Source organism: Salvelinus fontinalis, chromosome 22 (assembly GCF_029448725.1).
Source record: "Salvelinus fontinalis isolate EN_2023a chromosome 22, ASM2944872v1, whole genome shotgun sequence".
In the NCBI taxonomy this organism is placed as follows: Eukaryota; Metazoa; Chordata; class Actinopteri; order Salmoniformes; family Salmonidae; genus Salvelinus; species Salvelinus fontinalis.
This window is the reverse complement of record NC_074686.1, coordinates 32,267,370-32,290,907: the sequence shown is the minus strand read 5'-3', so window position 1 is coordinate 32,290,907 and position 23,538 is coordinate 32,267,370. Positions and strand designations below refer to the sequence as shown.

The 23,538-nt window shown below is 44.7% G+C and overlaps 1 protein-coding gene across 1 annotated transcript; it reads right to left on the bottom strand.

The window, feature by feature from the left end:
• Positions 1 to 1,453: 1,453 nt before the first annotated feature.
• Positions 1,454 to 21,226, bottom strand: LOC129820210 (protein tyrosine phosphatase type IVA 3). The gene is made up of 5 exons (XM_055877214.1): positions 20,919 to 21,226; positions 19,165 to 19,257; positions 5,523 to 5,653; positions 3,178 to 3,252; positions 1,454 to 2,905 (listed from the first exon to the last, which is right to left on the bottom strand). The coding sequence occupies exons 1-5, from the start codon at positions 21,021 to 21,023 to the stop codon at positions 2,788 to 2,790; spliced, it is 522 nt and encodes a 173-aa protein (XP_055733189.1). The 5' UTR covers positions 21,024 to 21,226; the 3' UTR covers positions 1,454 to 2,787.
• Positions 21,227 to 23,538: the final 2,312 nt, after the last annotated feature.

The window sequence follows — 23,538 nt, the reverse complement described above, 5'->3', positions numbered from 1 at the left end:
TAGATTTGGTTATGCAGAAATCGCTCAGCCATTAACTGGTTGCGATAAAACAAGTATAGTGTAGAGAATAATTGTCCCATCTCAACAGCTGTGAAATATTTTCAGCTGTTTTGAACCTGGTGTACAAAGCAGATCTATAATTCATATTTCTATATGAATTTGGTCAGGTAGCCCAAAAAGTGACATTGCAGCTTTGAGTGGAAAAGCCCTGGCACACTTGAATAAGAATATCACATTGAAAAGACATCTAGATGCACAAAAGTTGGATTGTGTTCAGAGCTGGCTGAACACTTCAGGTGGTGGTCAGGGACACATTGCTGATTTCTCCTCACTCTGTGATCAGGTTACTGAAACCACATACAGTGGCAACATCAATACTCCGCCCACAAGTCTGCAGTAAAGGTGTGTTGTCGGAGCAAGAGGGACCTTTTTTCATGCCTAGATTTTGAGGAATGTGTTTTGTGGCTTCATAAATGCTAGCCAGCAAGCTTATTTAGAAAAACGGTTTTTGTTTAGCGGTTAGCTGGCTACTGCTATCAAGTTGAGTTGTCAGATTTAGCCTACAGCGTGGGAAAAGGGCATGTAGACACTGGATGCATTTAAATATAGGTGTAGATGCATGACGTGTTCAGATTCAAGTCTAGACATGGCGTTACAGTTGGGGGGCGTTCAACAGCAGCAGGGATTTCCATGCAGTGATGGGAGTCACAAGGAGGATATTGTTGTAAGTCTGATACAGATCTCCTTTACTGGAAGAGAACACTCACAGATCTCACCGGGCCTGTTCTAAATAGCACCCTATTCCCTATATAGTGTCCTACTTTCGACAGGGTGCCATTTGGGATACAACCCTGGAAATCGAAACCAAACCGTTTGGATTCTCTCCCATCTGTGGAAGGGAAACGGCCCTGGTCCTGCTGAAGTGGAAGAATGGAATATGAGCGTGGGCCCCTACACACAGTAGAGACTACCAAATTTGAGAAAGGGATTCTTTCATCCAATCAGTTATTTTACTCGTCTACACCTAAACATTTGGCCAACCTTCAGGGGACATGTTAACACCAGGTATAAACAGGGCTCTTGAAAGCCCTTTCCTCAGGTCAATCCCCCTTTGTAAGTCTTGAGGTCAACCCATAACTCAAAGGCACCATCTACTTGGCAAAACAGGTATTTTTACTTTGTCATACTCTGATAACAAAATTGTTTATTATTAATACAGCTAATTATACCATATTTTGGATCGAGTCCATCGAAGTTAAATCCACACCCTGTAGTTACTCATTACGTCCAGCAGGTGGAAGCATTTCTTGGAGTAATTAAAGTAGTGAGTCAATCAAAACAAAGTGGATGACTGCTACTGCTGTGTCAAATTTTCACGCTCCTCTTACATAATCCAATGTCTCACACTACTCCCACTCAGCTCATCACACCAGACAGCACCAGAAATGAGCAGTTCCATGACTGAAAACACTTTATTTCTATACAGCTGAATGTGGTTTCTTCAAAAGGCAAACAGAAGGCGACTACAATGCGGAGAACAGAGACAAGGCTGTGTGTCTGGTGAGGTGTAAACTGACTACACCTGTACAAGAGTTGACCTGATAGAGAAACTGGGCTAGAAAACAACGCAGAACGTGCATTCATTCTGGTTGGCCTAACCAACTATGCCAATGGGGGCGGGTGGGGTAAACCAAATCAAAGTGCTTTGACGTGACCCTTGAATTCAGCAACAGCTTTTAACTCCCTGCGAGTAGACTCAACGCACAGCTGCCGTGTAACAAAGTATGGTAGAGAGAGGAACACGTATTCAGTACAGGATATGACCATAGACTTAGAGCCACAAAGTGCTCTCCTATGTCCCTTAGGTAAAGATCTAGGATCAGCTTACCCTCCCCGAATCCTAACCTTAAACATTAGTGGGGAAACTGCAAAACTGACCCAAGATCAGAGTCTAGGGGCAATTTAACCCTACTTCCTCCCATACACACGTGAGCCAGTGTAAGTGAATAACCGTCCTACCTAGGCTAACATCAGTTACAAAATTGAGGTACAGTACAAATAAACCTGTTGGTTATCATCCAAGTGCACCCCACCCTTTTCCTGTAACCATCCCAACCCCTCTGTTCTCATCTGCAAGCCCACTGAATATTCAAGCTAGAAAGGGGCATCATGACAAAAATATATTACAGTAAACATCAGGTCATTGGAACAAGGAGTGAACAGAACAGCCCAGTACCTACTCTAGGCAGGATGAAAAAGGGCAACCAGGCACAATTTTTTTTCTTTTTTCCCCCCATGATTCACATTGGTTTTATATTCATACAGCTAAAGCTGTCTGTCTTTCAGACCATGAGTTGAGGCGCTACCACCGTTTGGTAGTAAGGGGTGTTGGAGGTACAATTACCAAGTCAAGTCATTTGCGGCGAGGCACCACCCAATGGTTATGATGGAGTTCAATGTGGCGACGTCCACTATCCATTCCAAGCTACCTTCACCTGGCTCTTGGATAAAAAGTCAGATTCAAGGAGGTCTTGGCTGGATCCATCGACCCCCCCCCCCCCCCCCCCCCCCCCAGTAAGCACTGTCATTAGGCACCAGGGAGACATCACACCCTTCCTTTGGTGGAGCTGCTCAGTTCATGATTTATAAATCCAATAGTTCTCAAAAGTTCAGTCACAAAGTGCATTGGCTGTGGACTCGTCCGTCGTCGTCGGTATCCATTCGGGTCAGATCAGTTGGTGGCAGGCAGTTGATTGGCTGAGCAGGAGAGGGGTGGGGGGGGGGGGGTCACATGATGCAGCACTTGTTCTTGAAGATGTGTGGGTCTTTGTAGCGCAGTCTCTGTTTGGGTCGGTACTTCTCCAGGTAGGTCAGCTGCTTGCTGTTGATCGCCCCTCGGCGCTTCCTGGAAAACAAAAAAAACATGGATATTGAAGAACGAACTACAGTAAGAGAACTGAGCTCAACAGACCTCATCTGAAGAGGTTCATATCCTCTCTAATAATAGGGCCAATTGTTCAAAACAGACAGATGCATTTAAATCAGTCAAAAAAAGGTGTGTCTGACAGCCATGACAATGAACGCAAGAGCAACAAGTTTCATAACATGACCGCAGTAGATCAAGAGAGTTTGGCAGAATACAGAAGAGAAGAACGGAAAGAGAGGGGGGATACTCACTGTCTGATGAACTGGATGGCGTCCTCATACTTCATACCACTCTCGATCAGAGCCAACGCCACCAGCACCGGGGCTCTGCCAAGACAGAACATACACAGCAGGCCAGTCAGAAACAATCACTTCACTAACTGATATAGAAAGATGACTTCTCAGATTCTTTTCCAGATGGGATGCAAATTGTCCCAAAGCTTCATTCAGGCCCTCCGGCACCAAAATGATCTATTGAAACCAATATGATTTTAGGCAGGGTACAATAGAGAAGGGGATAGATAGGGGGCTAAGGCCAACTATACAAATGGTAGGGGACACACTGCTATACCTTACTGTACAGAACAGAATAACCTGTGGCTGGATAGGACAAGTGACTCCTCCAGAATACGAGGGCCAGAGTACAGCTGGTGAGTGGTGCCCTTTACTGAAACAGTGAAAGCTTGGGACATGGAGGGTGAAGTTGCTCCCAGACTGCCATGGTTATACTGCCCCCAAACCCAGACTGCCAGGGTTATACTGCCCCCAAACCCATACTGCCAGGGTTATACTGCCCCCAAACCGCCAAGGTTATACTGCCCCCAAACCCAGACTGCCAGGGTTATACTGCCCCCAAACCGCCAAGGTTATACTGCCCCCAAACCCAGACTGCCAGGGTTATACTGCCCCCAAACTAGACTGCCAGGGGCGGGGGCCCCCTCCCACCATGTCACTCGGTTTATGACTCTACCCCTACTACGTTCTGTTGGACTGTTTGTTTGTGTGTGTGTGTGTGTGTGTGTGTGTGTGTGCGCACCACACTCTCTAATAAGAAGAAGAGCAGCACCCACACTGTGTTACAAAGTTTGATCAGTATAATACTGTCCTATTGTTCAAAAACATGTCCCAGTGGGGAGGGACACCAACTGTCCCAGTGGGGAAGGACACCAACTGTCCCAGTGGGGAGGGACACCAACTGTCCCAGTGGGGAGGGACACCAACTGTCCCAGTGGGGAGGGACACCAACTGTCCCAGTGGGGAGGGACACCAACTGTCCCAGTGGGGAGGGACACCAACTGTCCCAGTGGGGAGGGACACCAACTGTCCCAGTGGGGCGGTTGCTAGCTAGAATGGCTCACTTTCTCCCTTCACAGCTTCAAAATGACAGGAGGGAAAGTTAGCCTATCCCTGCTGCAGACAGAGGGGTGGATCCAGGGTCATCTCTAGTTACTGGGCTGCTGGGCTGGGGCCTGATATAAACACTCGATGGAATGGGATGGAACAGCAGATTCAATTATAGGGTATTGGCCCCCGCTCCTCTCCGACTGGGGCCAGGCCTGATCCCAGCTAAAAGGTCATGGAAAGAGCCCAGCGTACGTACAGTGAAGAGGGGACCGCAAAAACAAATGCCTCCTTCCTGTTTCGTCTTCAGACTTCACCCCCCGGTGCCTCTAATAATACTGTGGGATTACTGAATTGCTGCAGCACGGGAGCACCAATGGGACTGTTTGTGTTGACTTTGGCCCAGTGCTAGGCTAGCTAGCTAGCCCTCAGAGAGAAGGGGAGACAGGGAGGGGGTCTGAGTCTACAGACAGGTCTAGAAGAGGTTGTTCAGTTTGATGGGGTGGGCAGCTATGCATTAGCCTGGTCCCATATCTTTTTGTGATTTCTTGCCAACTCCTTTGGTTATTGTCACACCAGCACACACAGATCTGGGACCAGGCTACCTCATTGTGGCTGTGTACAGGAAGAGTGGGTACTGGGAAAACTCACGCTGAAGCGCTGAGCTAGAAGGATACTCGCCGCCATTATCTGTCTTACTCAGAAGGCCCCTGTTCCTTTCCCTAGAGATTAACAATGGGTATGTCCCAAACGGCACCATATATAGTGTACAGGGAATGGTGCTACTTGGGACGCAACCAGAGGTGCCTATCCTATCCTTGAACCTGGAGAGGTGTGGGCACAGTGAGAGTGAGCCTCCCTTGACCCAGGTTTAACCAACTGACTGGCAGATAAACTTGGTAAGCACTGTGCAAAGCTCAGTGACAGTCAACACAACCTCTCTGGATCCGGTTCGCTGGGATACCTTGTTAACCTTAAATCAAAAATGTCCCCTTGATCTGATTATAAGCAATGATATGCATGAATACTCAAACACTGTTGTCAATTCACTACAGAGCATCGTACTGGTCCCCTAATACAGAGTATCAATAATAATAATAATAATAATATAATAATAGCCATTTAGCAGATGCATATACCCAAAGTGACTTACAGTCATGTGTGCATACATTTTAAATATAGGTGGTCCCGGGAATCAAACCCACTATCATGGTGTTATGAGCACCATGCTCTACCAGCTGAGCTGGTCCCCTCACCTGCCCAGTCCAGCCACACAGTGCACGGCTACGCAGCAGCCTGGATCCTCTAGGAAACGGGACCTTAGCAGACTCAGCCAGTCCTCCACCACCTTAGAGGGAGGGGGCGCGCCGTCGTCAAACTGCCAGTCCTGGGGAGAGAGAGAGATAGACTGAGGCCTTAGGGCTCAGACACACCAATCGCATTTGCTGGCTTAGCACCTCTGAACATAATTAGCGCACCGATTTTACATGTTGAATCTTGTGAAAACGATCGGCAGATTAACACTAGATCTACTTTTGGTGCGATGTGTTCGAGCATTAATGAGACGATGCTCCTGGGAAATAGTATGGTTTGGAATCTCATGCATAGCACTTTGGAATGTTGTGTTGACTGTACTGGAAGTGTTCTCTATTGTCATTTTCTAAGCTTCACAAAGTTGTTTAAAATGAAAGTTCAGCTGACCACAGTGGTGAAAACATTGGCTTGCATGCCACTGCAATGCCAAGCACACTAGGATTGGGCAGTATACCGTATACCAGGGTATTTGGGATTGTTTTTCAATACCATTGATAAAGCAGATTGCGTTCTTCATTTCACCTGTCACATTATTTTACAGTATGAAGCTTACTTAGTTCCCCAGAACAGATTATCCAGTCACGTGTTTGTTTGTAAATAGCACAACGGGTGAAAGCGGGAGCAGGTGAGTCCGGCTGTGTATTGACAGGTGTCGTTTTTTTGCTTCAACAGAGTGATCAGGGACGTGCAACTATAGTTATCCTTCACAGAAAATACATTAATGCAACACATTCAGCAGAAAATAGATTCATTTTCATCAGATGACAACAGAAGTACAATGCTATTTGGCGTGCAGCCACAAGTAAATGAGCTTACAATGAAAAAGCTAACACTATGCATGTCCATCATATTTCTAATGTGTAGGCCTATCATAAAAATAATGGAGCCAGCTATATTTCAAATTTTTTGCTTAAAGTTAATCTTGCATTTTACCTGAGAAATAGGCTGGCTACAAAGAGAAAAGCACCGGAGAACAGTAGCTACAGTACAAATCAGTTAGAGCGCTGTCTGCTCATCTGAAGCACAGAATTAGTCTGATGCCGAGCAGAAATTACAATAAGAAGCATTTTAGATCTGTGCTTACAAATCGCAGCAAGATACACTATATATACACTATATATATACACACAGTGCAATCGGAAAGTATTCAGACCACTTCACATTTTCCACATTGTTACGTTACAGCCTTATTCTAAAATGGATGAATTTTTTTAAAACACAACACCCCTGCTGAAAAACATACCCACAGCATGATGCTGCCACCACCATGCTTCACCGCAGGGATGGTGCCATGTTTCCTCCAGACGTGATGCTGGCATTCAGGCCCAAGAGTTCATTCTTGTTTCTCATGGTCTGAGAGTCTTTAGTTGCCTTTTGGCAAACTCCAGACGGGCTGTCATGTGCTTTTTACGGAGTAGTGGCTTCCGTTTGACCACTCTACTATAAAAGGCCTGATTGGTGGAATGCTGCAGAGATTGCTTGTCCTTCTGGAAGGTTCTCCCATCTCCACGGAGGAACTCTGGAGCTCTGTCAGAGTGACCATCGGGTTCTTGGTCACCTCCCTGACCCTTCTCCCCCGATTGCTGAGTTTGGCCAGCTCTAGGAAGAGAGTCTTGGTGGTTCCAAACTTCTTCCATTTAAGAATGATGGAAGCCACTGTGTCCTTGGGGACATTCAATGCTGCTGAAATGTTTTGGTACCTTTCCCCAGATCTGTGCCTCGCCACAATCCTGTCTCGGAGCTCTACGGACAATTCCTTCGACCTCATGGCTTGGATTTTGCTCTGACGTGCACTGTCAACTGTGGGACTTTATTTGGACAGTTGTTTGCCTTTCCAAATCATGTCCAATCAATTTAATTTATCACAGGTGGACTCCAATCAAGTAGTAGAAACATCAAGGATGATCAATTTAAACAGGATGCACCTGAGCTCAATTTCGAATCTCATAGCAAAAGAAGGTCTGAATACTTATGTAAATCAGGTACAGTTGAAGTCGGAAGTTTACATACACTTAGGTTGGAGTCATTAAAAGTCATTTTCAACCACTCCATAAATTTCTTGTCAACAAACTATAGTTTTGGTAAGTCGGTTAGGACATCTACTTTGTGTATGACACCAATAATTTTTCCAACAATTATTTAGACAGATTATTTCACTGTATCACAATTCCAGTGGGTCAGAAGTTTACATACACTAAGTTGACTGTGCCTTTAAACAGCTTGGGAAATTGCAGAAAATGTCATGGCTTTATAATCTTCTGATAGGCTAATTTACATAATTTGAGTCAATTGGAGGTATACTTGGGGATGTATTTCATGGCCTACCTTCAAACTCAGTGCCTCTTTGCTTGACATCATGAGAAAAATCAATAGAAATCAGCCAAAACCTCAGAATTTTTTTTGTAGATCTCTACAAGTCTGGTTCATCCATGGGAGCAATTTCCAAACGCCTGAAGGTACCACGTTAATCTGTACAAACAATAGTATGCAAGTATAAACACCATGGAACCATGCAGCCTTCATACCGCTCAGGAAGGAGATGCGTTCTGTCTCCTAGAGATGAACGTACTTTGCTGCGAAAAGTGCAAATCAATCCCAGAACAACAGCAAAGGACCTTGTGAAGATGCTGGAGGAAACAGGTACAAAGGTATCTATATCCACAGTAAAACGAGTCCTATATCAACATAACCTGAAAGGCCGCTCAGCAAGGAAGAAGCTACTGCTCCAAAACCGCCATAAAAAGCCAGACTACGGGTTGCAACTGCACATGGGGACAAAGATCGTACTTTTTGGAGAAATGTCCTCTGGTCTGATGAAACAAAAATAGAACTGTTCGGCCATAATGACCATCGTTACGTTTGGAGGAAAAAGGGGGGGGCTTGCAAGCCGAAGAACACCATCCCAACCGTGAAGCATGGGGGTGGCAGCATCATGTTATGGGGGTGCTTTGCTGCAGGAGGGACTGGTGCACTTCACAAAATAGATGGCATCATGAGGCAGGAAAATTATGTGGATATATTGAAGCAACATCTCAAGACATCAGTCAGGAAGTTAAAGCTTGGTCGCAAATGGGTCTTCTAAATGGACAATGACCCAAAGCATACTTCCAAAGTTGTGGCAAAATGGCTTAAGGACAACAAAGTCAAGGTATTGGAGTTGCCATCACAAAGCACTGACCTCAATCCTATAGAAGATTTTGTGGGTTGAACTGAAAAAGTGTGTGCGAGCAAGGATGCCTATAAACCTGACACAGTTACACCAGCTCTGTCAGCAAGAATGGGCCAAAATTCACTCAAATTATTGTGGGAAGCTTGTGGAAGGCTACCCGAAACGTTTGACCCAAGTTAAACAATTTAAAGGCAATGCTACCAAATACTAATTGAGTGTATGTAAACTTCTGACCCACTGGGAATGTGATGAAAGAAAATAAAATCTGAAATAAATAACTCTACTATTATTCTGACATTTCACATTCTCAAAATAAAGTGGTGATCCTAACTGACCTAAGACAGGGAACTTTTACTCTGATTATGTCACACCCTGGCCTCTGTTATATTGATTTTCTTTATTACTTTAGTTAGGTCAGGGTGTGACATGGGGGATGTTTGTGTGTTTTGTCTAGTTTAGGGTGTTTGTATTGTATAGGGGGTTTTGTTGAGTGTATGGGGTTGGGCTTAGTATAGTTGTCTAGGCAAGTCTATGGTTGCCTGAATGGTTCTCAGAGACAGCTGTCATTCATTGTCTCTGATTGGGAGCCATATTTAAGGCAGCCATAGACAGTAGGTTTTCGTGGGTAATTGTCTATGTTGAACGTTAGTAGCTTGTGTGTGCACTTGCGTTTATAGCTTCACGGTCGTTTATTGTTTTGTTAGTTTTGTAAGAGTGTTTCGTTTTCGTGTTACGTCTTCGTCTAATAAAAGGAAGATGTATTTCTCTCACGCTGCGCCTTGGTCCACTCATTCACCACAACACTACCGTGACAGATTAAATGTCAGGAATTGTGAAAAACTGAGTTTAAACTTATTTGGCTAAGGTGTATGTAAACTTCCGACTTCAACTGTATGTTTAAAAAAATATATATACACAAAATTAGCAAAAATGTCTAAAAACCTGTTTTTGTTTTGTAATTTTAAGGTATTTTATGGAGATTTGAGGGGGGAAGTATGTAATACATTTTAGAATAAGGCTGTAACGTAACAAAATGTGGAAAATGTTAAGGGGTCTGACTACTTTCCAAAGGCACTGAATAAAAGTATGTGGACACCCCTTCAAATTAGTGGATTCGGCTATTTCAGTCACGCCCGTTGCTGACAGGTGTATACAATCAAGCACACAGTCATGAAATCTCAATAGACAAAAATTGGCAGTAGAATGGCCTTAGTGAAGAGCACAGTATCAGCCACAGTGGTTTGGACCCAGGGCCTGTTGATCTAGTCACAGTATCAGCCACAGTGGTCTGTACCCAGGGCCTGTTGATCTAGTCACAGTATCAGCCACAGTGGTTTGTACCCAGGGCCTGTTAATCTCCAGGGAGGGAGGGACAAACCTGACTGGCTGTCTGGGGAGCGTTTAAAATGCATCACTAACTCATACCTCTCAACAATAGTCCCACATACAGTACCAGTCAAAAGTGTGGACACACCTACTCATTCCAGGGATTTTCTTTATGTTTACTATTTTCTACATTGTAGAATAATAGTGAAGACATAAAAACTATGAAATAACACATATGGAATCATGTAGTTGCCAAAAAAGTGTTAAACAAATCAAAATATATTTTAGATTTTACATTCTTCAAAGTAGCCACCCTTTGCCTTGACAATATTGCACATTCTTGGAATTATCTCAACCAGCTTCACCTGGAATGCTTTTCCAACAGTCTTGAAGGAGTTCCCACATACGCTGAACACTTGTTGGCTGCTTTTCCTTCCCTCTGCAGTCCAACTCATCCCAAACCATCTCAGTTGGGTTGAGGTTGGGTGATTGTGGAGGCCAGGTTATCTGATGCAGCACTCCATCACTCTTCTTCATGGTCAAATAGCCCTTACACAGCCTGGAGGTGTTTTGGGTCTTTGTCCTGTTGAAAAACAAATGATAGTCCCACTAACCAGATGGGATGGCGTATCGCTGCAGAATGCTGTGGTAGCCATGCTGGTTAAGTGTGCCTGGAATTCTAAATAAATCACTGACAGTGTCAGCAGCAAAGCACCCCCACACCATCACACCTCCTCCTCCGTGCCTCACGGTTGGGAACCACACATGTGGAGATCATCTGTTCACCCACTCTGCGTCTCACAAAGACACGGCAATTGGAACCAAAAATATAAAATGTTGGATCAGACAAAAGAACAGACTTCCACCGGTCTAATGTCATTGCTCCTGTTTCTTGGCCCAAGCAAGTCTATTCTTCTTAGTGGTGTCCTTTAGTAGTGGTTTCTTTGCAGCAATTCGACCATGAAGGCCTGATTCAGTCTCCAATGAACAGTTGATGTTGAGATGTGTCTGTCACTTGAACTCTGTGAAACATTTATTTGGGCTGCAATTTCTGAGGTTGGTAGCTCTAATGAACTTATCCTCTGCAGCAGAGGTAACTCAGGGTCTTCCTTTCCTGTGGCAGTCCTCACGAGAGCCAGTTTCATCATAGCGCTTGATGGACTTGCACTTGAAGAAACGTTAAAAGTTCTTGAAATTTTCTGGATTGACTGACCTTCATGTCTTCAAGTAATGATGGACTGTCATTTCTCTTTGCTTAATTGAGCTGTTCTTGCCATAATATGGACATGGTATTTTACCAATAGGAATAATCTTCGGAATACCACCCCTACCTTGTCACAACACAACTGATTGGCTCAAATACATTAAGAAGGAAAGACATTCCACAAATTAACTTAAGGCACACCTGTTAATTGAAATGCATTCCAGGTGAATACCTCATGAAGCTGGTTGAGAGAATGCCAAGAGTGTGCAAAGCTGTCATCTAGGCAAAGGGTGGCTACTTTGAAGAATCAAATATAATTTTTTTTTTTTTTAAACATTTTTGGGTTACTACATGATTCCATGTGTTATGTCATAAAAAAAAATCCTTCACTATTATTCTACAATGTAAAAAATAGTAAAAATAAAGAAAAACCCTGGAATGAGTAGGTGTGCCCAAACTTTTGACTGGTACTGTAGGTGTGTAATTTATATTAAACAGTGTGGAATTACCATGGTAGCACCTAAGAGAGGAGGGAGTTGGCCTTTGATGAGGAAGCAGAGACCAAGAGTCTCTTACCCCCACAAAGCCCACACACGTGTACGCACGCACGCACACACACACACATAATCCTACCAGGCAGCTGGGGCGGCAGTCACCACCAAAACAGACCATCTCTCATTTGGAGGTTAGGCTATTTATTTGCCTTGGGCCGTGTCTTACTGTTTTCCTAGGCTTTCTAGCATCAGCCCCTGAAGGCTAAATATTTGCAGTGTAGTACATGTTGTAAGCTGCTGCATGATGTTGGCTGAGGTAATATGGGCTCAACAGGGCAGGAACAACAGCAGCACTGGACTACTTCAGAAACGAGGTATGATCACGCGCATGCGCACCTCGCATACTGGCGCACACACACACAGGGTTCCGTTCCGGTCAACGTGACCTCGGAATGCTTTTTAGAATGTCATAGATACAAGATGACCTGCTCCAATACCATGCTCTCAACACACAGAACACACTGTTCACATTAACTATCCAATTATGAGACCCTAGCTGTGAAATCCTGTAGCCAAGGCAACTCACTGCCTCCAGAGCATCAAATCACAGTGGAGACATTGAATAAACATACAATTCACTATAATCAATTCCTAGTTAACAGTGATATCCCAATTGAGTTCACACTTCAACTGAAAAACTTCACATCACCTGTTTCTTCCCTATTACAACAGTTATTCAACAGTTGAAGCAGCCTTTAAGAAGAACAGCCATCCTCCCAGGTCTCCGTCCATGTGAGTGGAGTTCTAGGCAAAACACCCTGCAGGCCAGACAGATAGAGCTATGATAACAGAGTACAGCTCCATCCATCTGTCTGGCCCCAGCTTCATTGTTGTTGTCGATATTTTGGGGCACTGGACAGCTGATTGCTTAACTTCTTCAGGGTAGGGGGCAGCATTTTCACTTTTGGATAAATAGCATGCCCAAATTCACCTGCATGCTACTCATCCCCAGAATATAAAATATGCATATTATTAGTAGATTTGGATAGAAAACACTGAAGTTTCTAAAACTGTTTGAATCATGTCTGTGAGTATAACAGAACTTATGTAGCAGGCAAAATCCCGAGGACAAACCATTCAGATTTCATTTTTTTTTTAGGTCACTGTCTTTTCAATGAGATTTCATTGGGACACCAGATTTCTAAGGGACTTGTTTGCAGTTCCTACCGCTTCCACTGGATGTCACCAGTCTTTGGAAATTGGTTGAGGTTTTTTCTTTGTGTAATGAAGAAGTACGGCCATCTTAAAATGAGGGTCACTTGAAGTAAATTGTTTGAGAGAGGCACATTACCAGAAAAGTTGCGTCAGTTTGTTTTCTTTTGTATTGAACAGATCATCCCGTCTTCAATTTGATCGATTATTAACGTTTAAAAATACCTAACGTTGTACTACAAAAGTAGTTTGAAATGTTTTGGTAAAGTTTACATGTAACTTTTGATATATTTTGTAGTGACAAGTTGGAAGCTGTGTTTTTTTCTGGATGAAACGCGCCAAATAAATTGACATTTTGGATATATACCGACGGAATTAATCGAACAAAAGGACCATTTATTTTTATGGGACATATTGGAGTGCCAACAAATCAACTACTTCAAAGGTAAGGCATGAATTATATTTTTTATTTCTGCGTTGTGTCGTGCCTGCAGTGTTAAAAAAAGCTACTCTTTTTGTTTACTGTTGTGCTATCATCAGATAATAGCATCTTATGCTTTCGCCGAAAAGCCTTTTTGAAATCTGACATGTTGGCTGGATTCACAACGAGTATAGCTTTAATTTGGTATCTTACATGTGTGATTTAATGAAAGTTAGATTTTTATATCATTTTATTTGAATATGGCACTCTGTATGTTCCCTGGCTATTGGCCAGGTGGGACGATTGCGTCCCACCTACCCCAGAGAGGTTAATAGAGTATGAGCCCTTTGACTAGATCTTTCCAGATTTCCCCAATATCCCTACAGAGATAAAGGAGAGGGTGGGAGGTAGCAGAGGTGTCATTCCCATAGGGGGCACAGGGACACGTGCATCTTCAGATTTGTCCTATTTAAAATAAATGCATCTGTAATACTACTAGCCACCTAGCAATTGTATGAAGTTGGCTTTAGCTAGCCCAGGCAACTAGCTACCAAGAAGCCATTTCAGGCTACTAAAACACAGGCTAGTGTTTTAGTACTATATCTCTTGACACAATGATGAAAACAATCATGGCCTCTAAACCTTCAAGCTGTATACTGAACCCTATTCCAACTAAACTACTGAAAGAGCTGCTTCCTGTGCTTGGCCCTCCTATGTTGAACATAATAAACGGCTCTCTATCCACCAGATTTGTACCAAACTCACTAAAAGTGGCAGTAATAAAGCCTCTCTTGAAAAAGCTAAACCTTGACCCAGAAAATGTAAAGAACTATCGGCCTATATCGAATCTCCCATTCCTATCAAAAAAATGTAAACTCACTGCCTTCCTGAAGATAAACAATGTATACGAAACGCTTCAGTCTGGTTTTAGACCCCATCAAAGCACTGAGACTGCACTTGTGAAGATGGCAAATGACCTTTTAATGGCGTCAGACCGAGGCTCTGCATCTGTCCTCATGCTCTGCATCTGTCCTCATGCTCTGCATCTGTCCTCATGCTCTGCATCTGTCCTCATGCTCTGCATCTGTCCTCATGCTCTGCATCTGTCCTCATGCTCTGCATCTGTCCTCATGCTCTGCATCTGTCCTCATGCTCTGCATCTGTCCTCATGCTCTGCATCTGTCCTCATGCTCTGCATCTGTCCTCATGCTCCTAGACCTTAGTGCTGCTTTTGATACCGTCGATCACCACATTCTTTTGGAGAGATTGGAAACCCAAATTGGTCTACACGAAAAAGTTCAGGCCTGGTTTAGATCTTATCTGATCTTATCTGTGATATCAGTTTGTCTCTGTGAATGGTTTGTCCTCTGACAAATCAACTGTAAATTTCGGTGTTCCTCAAGGTTCCGTTTTAGGACCACTATTAATTTCACTATATATTTTACCTCTTGGTGATGTCATTCGGAAACATAATGTTAACTTTCACTGCTATGCAGATGACACACAGCTGTACATTTCGATGAAACATGGTGAAGCCCCAAAATTGCCCTCGCTGGAAGCCTGTGTTTCAGACATAAGGAATGTTCTACTTTTAAACTCGGACAAAACAGAGATGCTTATTGTAGGTCCCAAGAAACAAAGATTATCTGTTAATTAATCTTGATAGTTGTACAGTCGTCTCAAAAAGAACTGAAGGATCTCGGCGTTACTCTGGACCCTGATCTCTCTTTTGACGAACATATCAAGATTGTTTCAAGGACAGCTTTTTTCCATCTAAGTAACATTGCAAAAATCTGAAACCTTCTGTGCAAAAATGATGCAGAAAAATGTATCCATGCTTGTGTCACTTCTAGGTTAGACTACTGCAATGCTCTACTTTCCGGCTACCCAGATAAAGCACTAAATAAACTTCAGTTAGTGCTAAACACGGCTGCTAAAATCTTGAATAGAACCAAACAATTTGATCATATTACTCCAGTGCTAGCCTCTCTACACTGGCTTCCTGTTAAGGCAAGGGCTGATTTCAAGGTTTTACTGCTAACCTACAAAGCATTACATGGGCTTGCTCCTTCCTATCTTTCCGATTTGGTCCGGCCGTCCATACCTACACGTACGCTACGGTCACAAGAAGCAGGCCTCCTAACTGTCCCTAGAATTTCAAAGCAAACCCTGCTGGTGGCAGGGCTTCCTCCTATAGAACTCAATTTTTATGGAATGATCTGCCTACCCATGTGAGAGACGTAGACTCGGTCTCAACCTTTAAATCTTTATTGAAGACTCATCTCTTCAGTAGGTCCTATGATTGAGTGTAGTCTAGCCCAGGAGTGTGAAGGTGAACGGAAAGCAACGAACCGCCCTTGCTGTCTCTGCCTGGCCGGTTCCCCTCTCTCCACTGGGATTCTCTGCCTCTAACCCTATTACAGGGGCTGAGTCACTGGCTTACTGGTGCTCTTCCATGCCATCCCTAGGAGGGGTGCGTCACTTGAGTGGGTTAAGTCACTGACGTGATCTTCCTGTCTGGGTTGGCACACCCCCTTAGGTTGTGCCGTGGCGGAGATCTTTGTGGGCTATACTCGGCCTTGTCTCAGGATGGTAAGTTGGTGGTTGAAGATATCCCTCTAGTGGTGTGGGGGCTGTGCTTTGGCAAAGTGGGTGGGGTTATATCCTTCCTGTTTGGCCCTGTCCGGGGTATCGTTGGATGGGGCCACAGTGTCTCCCGACAACTCCTGTCTCAGCCTCCAGTATTTATGCTGCAGTAGTTTGTGTCTCGGGGGGCTAGGGTCAGTATGTTATATCTGGAGTATTTCTCCTGTCTTATCCGGTGTCCTGTGTGAATTTATGTATGCTCTCTCTAATTCTCTCTTTCTCTCTCTCGGAGGACCTGAGCCCTAGGACCATGCCTCAGGACTACCTGGCCTGATGACTCCTTGCTGTCCCCAGTCCAGCTGGCCGTGCTGCTGCTCCAGTTTCAACTGTTCTGCCCGCGGCTATGGAACCCTGACCTGTTCACCGGACGTGCTACCTGTCCCAGACCTGCTGTTTTCAACTCTCTAGAGACAGCAGGAGCGATCTATTTACACCTATATTTTTTATAGCTGTCTATATACCACCGCAGACCGATGCTGGCACTAAGACCGCACTCAATGAGCTGTATATGGCCATAAGCAAACAGGAGAATGCTCATCCAGAGGCGGCACTCCTAGTGGCTGGGGACTTTAATGCAGGAAACTCAAATCAGTTTTACCTAATTTCTATCAGCATGTTAAATATGCAACCAGAAGGAGAAAAAAACGAGACCACCTTCCCTCCACACAGACGTGTACAAAGCTCTCCCTCGCCCTCCATTTGGTAAATCTGAATATAATTCTATCCTCCTGATTCCTCCTTACAAGAAAATACTAAAGCAGGAAGCACCAGTGACTCGGTCAATGAGAAAGTGGCCAGATGAAGCAGATGTTAAGTTACAGGACTGTTTTTCTAGCAGGGTAGGGAACAACACATCCGCAACACTGATCCTCAACACGGGGGCCCCTCAGGGGTTCGTGCTCAGTCCCCTCCTGTACTCCCTTTTCACTCATGACTGCATGGCCAGGCACGACTCACCAACACCAACAACACGTTTGCCGATGACACAACAGTGGTAGGCCTGATCACCGATGAGACAGCCTATAGGGAGGGGTTCAGAGACCTGGTCGTGTGGGGGCAGGACAACAACCTCTCCCTCAACGTGATCAAGACAAAGGAGATGATTGTGGACTACAGGAAAAGGAGGACCGAGCACACCCCCATTCTCATCGACAGGGATATAAGGGAACAGGTTGAGAGCTTCAAGTTCCTTGGTGTCCACATCACCAACAAACTACCATGGTCCAAACACACTAAGACAGTTGTGAAGAGGGCACGACAAAGCCTATTCCCCCTCAGGAGATTGAAAAGATTTGGCATGGTTCCTCAGATCCTCAAAAAAGTTCTACAGCTGCACCATCGAGAGCATCCTGACTGGTTCCAGCACTGCCTGGTATGGCAACTGCTCGGCCTTTGACCGCAAGACACTACAGAGGGTAGAACATACAGCCCAGTACATCACTGGGGTCAAGCTTCCTGTCAACCAGGACCTCCATATCAGGCGGTGTCAGAGGAAGGCCTAAAAATTGTCAAAAAGACTCCAGCCACCCTAGTCATAGACTGTTCTCTCTGCTACCACACGGCAAGCGGTACCGGAGCACCAAGTCGAGGTCCAAAAGGCTTCTTAACAGCTTCTAACCCCAAGCCATAAGACTCCTGAATAGCTAATCAAAGGGCTACTCAGACCCCTCTTTTACGCTGCTGCTATAATCTATGCATAGTCACTTTAACTCTACATGTACATATTACCTCGACTAACCAGTGCCCCCACACCGGTAACCGCCTGTATATAGCCTCACTTGTTATTTTACTGCTGCAGTTTAATTATTTGTTACTTTTACCAACAACAAAAAAGTACACTTATTTGTATTTTTTTTCTTAACTTCTTAGAAGCACTTAACCAACAATGCTTTAAGTAAGCATTTCACTGTTGTATTCGGAACATGTGACAAATAACATTTGATTTGAATCTTGCCCTGGAGGCAGAACTGGGCGTTAGATGGGCCAACTGCAAAGTCAATATTGGCTCGATCACAAAAATGAATGACAACAAAATTGTGCTTTTAAAAAAAATCTTAATTTAAGGTTAGGGTTAGGCATTAGGGTTAGCAGTGTGGTTAATGTTAGAATCAGATTGTGGCTGTGCCAGCTAGTGACCACGCTGCAGAGTGTTTGAAAAATTCTAAATTCTCCAACTTCAGGACAGAGGGCCTGGGGGCCACTCCAGACATCCCCTCAGCCCCCCTCATTTTTGGGGTGCATGACGCCCCCCAGACAAAGGCTACCCCCTCCCAGGCATTCACTTCTGTTTTTCTGGATGCTGTTGCCATGATCCTCAATGTTTTCCAGGGCTCTGGCAGAAAGCCAAGTATGTCCTTCACATAAACAAAAATCCAGGGTCTTGTGTTTACTTAACCTCGTCCCCAGGCTATTGCGCACGGCGCATATAAGACTGGGATATCAACGATTAAAAGTTGGCCTTAGTGGGATTGACCATAGAATTCAATGGGTGTGACCTACTGAGTAAAGTATTTGTCATCATTGTGTGTTGTGGGAGATAAAGCCAATATCTTTCTGTATTGGACTAACAAAGGCCAAGTTTGACACATTGGTCCACCAGACTCTTCTCCCATTTGGGTGGAAGTGTCTGGCGACAAGATTAGTGCTTACGTAACGAGAGAGAAAAAAATGGAGATGTGGAGGCCGTGCGGAGTAACCAGGCTCTGCAGCTGCCATGGCAACGATGGAACGTTGACGTATGGGTAATCAGAAACAGTGTGTCTTCGAGTTCAGATACTGGTCCGAGTTGTGCGTTTAGGGGTGACCCAGATGAGTCTTCAAAGAGGTATTGGCTGTTATCAGGATGTTGGGTGTATATCAGTATTTATGCATGCATGTGTGCCTGTGTTTGCGTGCATATAAGGTCCGGGTGTGCTCCAGGAATTTGCCCCCCCCCCATCTACCTCAGCCCCCACTGAACACAGCGCAGTTTGTTTGGTAACACTCTGCCCCCTCCTTCCCTCCCTCGTCGTGTCTTTCGGGGGAATCAGGAAGAGAAGTCTTGTCTGAGACACTCCCCTCTACTCTTCACAGGGAAATGTGAGGGACATGTGACCCTGTGGTCTCTACTTACCACCACGGTGATGCCGTCCTTCTCCAGCGGAGCCTTGTCATAGGTGACCTCACACACTCTCACCACCGTCGTGGCTCCATACTTCTTAAGGTCCTACGGGGGGGGGCAAGTTAGGTTAAAAGTAACTCACACTGTGTGTGTGGGGAGGGAGGGGGCAAGTTAGGTTAAAAGTAACTCACACTGTGTGTGTGTGGGGGGGGGGGTACGCGTATGTTTACAAATATAGCCTATATGTCTGCATGCACATGTTCATATGGTAGAACAGGAGTAAACAAACAAACAGGAGTCTGATCGAGTTATTTTGAAGGGTTCTGTCTGTGTCTGCCTCCTCTCACCGCCTGGTTGTCCGAAGGTGGCACCAGGACACGTCGCCATAGAAACGGAGGCTTTGTGAAATCAGGAGCCTGCGAGCGCACTGTTGTTATCATCCCCTGTACTGTTTTATCAGTGTAGAAACAGTGTGGGGAGGAGGGGCTTGGAGCAGTATCGACATAATGTAGTAGTGCAACCAAAGCGCGCGTGAACACACAGAGAGAGAGCCGGGTGCGAGAGAGAGAGAACAGAGACAGAGAGAGATAGATAGATAGAGAGAGAGAGAAAACAGGGAGAGAGAGAGACGGGAGCGAGAGAGAGAGAGACGGGAGCGAGAGAGAGAGAGACGGGAGCGAGAGAGAGAGAACAGAGACAGAGAGAACAGGGAGAGAATAAACAGGGAGAGAACAGGGAGAGAATAAAGAGGGAGAACAGGGAGAGAACAAAGAGAGAACAGGGAGAGAACAGGGAGAGAATAAAGAAGGAGAACAGGGAGAGAACAGGGAGAGAATAAAGAGGGAGAACAGGGAGAGAACAGGGAGAGAATAAAGAGGGAGAACAGGGAGAGAATAAAGAGAGAGAACAGGGAGAGAATAAAGAGAGAGAACAGGGAGAGAATAAAGAGAGAGAACAGGGAGAGAATAAAGAGGGAGAACAGGGAGAGAATAAAGAGGGAGAACAGGGAGAGAACAAAGAGGGAGAACAGGGAGAGAACAGAGAGAGAACAGGGAGAGAGAGAGAGAGAGAGAGAACAGGGAGAGAATAAAGAGGGAGAACAGGGAGAGAATAAAGAGAGAACAGGGAGAGAATAAAGAGGGAGAACAGGGAGAGAATAAAGAGGGAGAACAGGGAGAGAATAAAGAGGGAGAACAGGGAGAGAATAAAGAGGGAGAACAGGGAGAGAATAAAGAGGGAGAACAGGGAGAGAATAAAGAGGGAGAACAGGGAGAGAATAAAGAGGGAGAACAAGGAGAGAATAAAGAGGGAGAACAGGGAGAGAACAGGGAGAGAATAGGGAGAGAATAGGGAGAGAACAGGGAGAGAATAAAGAGGGAGAACAGGGAGAGAATAGAAAAAGAACAGGGAGAGAACAGGGAGAGAACAGGGAGAGAATAAAGAGAGAGAACAGGGAGAGAATAAAGAGGGAGAACAGGGAGAGAACAGGGAGAGAATAAAGAGGGAGAACAGGGAGAGAACAGGGAGAGAATAAAGAGGGAGAACAGGGAGAGAATAAAGAGAGAGAACAGGGAGAGAATAAAGAGGGAGAACAGGGAGAGAACAGGGAGAGAACAGAGAGAGAACAGGGAGAGAACAGAGAGAGAACAGAGAGAGAGAGAGAGAGAGAGAGAGAGAACAGGGAGAGAATAAAGAGGGAGGATGAGAGAGATAAAGGAGAGAAAAGAACAAGTGAGAAAGAGAGGGCTGGATAGAGCAGTCCTCACCTCGATGAAGCTGTTCAGGGTGGAGTTGGTGGGGTTGTGCGTGATGAGTAGCCGCATGTTCTTGTAGCACACCTCAGCCGGCGCCGGACGGTTCATACGGGCCATGTTGACAACCGTTACCCAGCTGGGGGAGCGAATGCAACACGGACAGGGACGCACAGGGGACACAAACTGGTGGACCACGGACGCCACGGTAGCTGGTGGGCTAAACTCCCCCGAAAACTCTTCAATCCTCTTCTCAGTCCTTTCCCTCCTTTGAAAAGATCCGTCCTCGGGTTGGTCGATTCTCTGGTTGTCACTATGGTTGGTTTAGATGAGGAAGAGCGTAGCCACGGTCTTGGGGCTTTCACTGAAGAGTAGTGGAATAGTTAGTCCAATCACCCCATTAGAGTTCCTGAGAGAGGGTCTTATGGTGAGAGATCTAAGGGGGTGGAGAGTCCTGGGAGGCAGGGAGCCCTTCAGTGCAGGGTAGTAGGCGGAGAAGGCAGAGCAGTGGGCATCCTCCCCTGGATCAGCCTATGCCCTGGGATGTTGAGCGTGACAGTAGTCTCCAGTCTTCTGCAAGAACGCCATCAAAAGCACAGCGCCAAGGGTGTACAACTGTGTGGAGCCAAAGGGGAAGGGGCAAAGAAAGACAGAAAAGTGAGTTATCCCTGATAAATCTGAGACAAACAAGACATTGGCTGCCTCCTGACTGTAGAACTGATTACACAATGATGTTTCCCTCGCTTTCTCTCATTCCCCAACTAGCACTATGTAAATAAACTGATTGATGATGTGCAACATCAAATAATGGTCTAATGTTTCAATGAGCAACAAGGGCATTCATTTCACCTCTAGTCACTGTTTTCATTTCCCTAACTAATTTGCTACATTAGATATCCTGGAAATCAACATAATAACAAGCATGCCAATTATTTAAAAAATATCACATTAAACTGACTTTATCATCTGCTCTACCAACTACAATATTTATTCTGTGCAAAAAAAAAAAAAAAAACATTTGAAAAACATTCTTCACAATTGCCCACATCCATCCTGATTCAATAATAACATTATTAGCCTCCAGCTATGCATTGTGGAACATTGCATTGATGACACACACTTATACAGATTGAACTATATTTTGAGGATATAAAGTCCGCACCTTTGTTCACTCCTGCGAGTTAAAACTCCCGGTGTGAACAAAACATAATAGTAGTCCACATCATAGCCATATATTTAGAATATGGCTCTGGTCCACATCCACAAAATTTTCCAACTGCTCCTCGAATAATGAATTCGACACAGACAGACCAAACAGTTATCTTGCAGAACAGCGTTCAGTTTGTACAGGGTCGATAATAAACCCTACATAACCCTCGAAGAACAAGCGCACGCTGATTATGAGAGAAGAGACCTATGTGGCCAAACGAGTTTATGCGCTCGTCTCTACCTCTCTCTCGTTGCTCTATCCCCTCCCGGTGCCGCTTACCTTATGCAGCTCCCTGATCGGAATTCAGCCTGTTGTTCCCAATAAAACAAGGAGGTAAACAGTCTCTACAGCCGAAACCAAAATGCCTTTTTCTCAGACTCGGTTGAGACAGTTCAGACTTGATTTATGGCACGTAGCACATTGTAGCCTACTCCGCTACACTCTGTCGGTCTGCAACTCCTATCACAGCAAATCAGACACAGCCTCCTCTACTCATACGAGAGGGAGGGAGAGCCACCCACAACTATATATTCCACCCCATTTTTTATTATTCAGTTCTCATCTCAGTATTTCCCTGAAACCGCCAAAAGTTGCTCACTTGCAGCACGAAATCAACTTTGTGAAGAATGTCTTAAACTTTCTGTCACTACTAAATCTTGTATTTATTATTCTACTTGACGCATTCATGTCGCCCGAGTTCGTAGAGGTTATGAGAGAGTAGGGTTGCACATTTTGGGGAATATTCAGAGGTGGAAACTCTCCGTGGGAATATATGGGACTTAACGGAAATATATGCAAATTAATACAATTTAAATGTAGATTTTTTTGCATTGGATATATTTACCATATCATATGGAGACAGAAACATTAACCTTAAGTATACATAACTGCAAATTATTAAATCGTTCCAATTGAAGAAAAAAAATGTTTAGTTATGAATTGAACATTAATTAAATGTGTTCACTCTTCACATGGGATGATTTCACTGAACAACAAAAGGGAATATTGAATGATCCATCACATCTCCCAAAAACGTTTTCAACATACATCTGTAAAATTATAGTCTAGAAACTAAAGCTTTGGTTGTCTTCATCTCAGGCTTCTATGTCTTCTCCCTGGACCTCCTCAACGACCACCTCTTGAACATCAGACTCTGAGGCCTCATCTTCACTGTCACTTTCCAACCTTGTTGAGGATGGCTCGTTGTCAGGCTCAAAAAGCATCAAATTTGCCTGGATGGTCGCCAATTTTTCAACCCTTGTATTGGTCAGCCTGTTGCGTGCTTTGGTGTGTGTGTTCCCAAACAAGGACCAGTTGCGCTCTGAGGCGGCTGATGTTGGTGAGATTTGGAGGATGATGGAGGCAACAGGGGGAAGAGCCTCAGATTCACAAAGTCCCTTCCACCAGGTGGCTGATGAGATATGT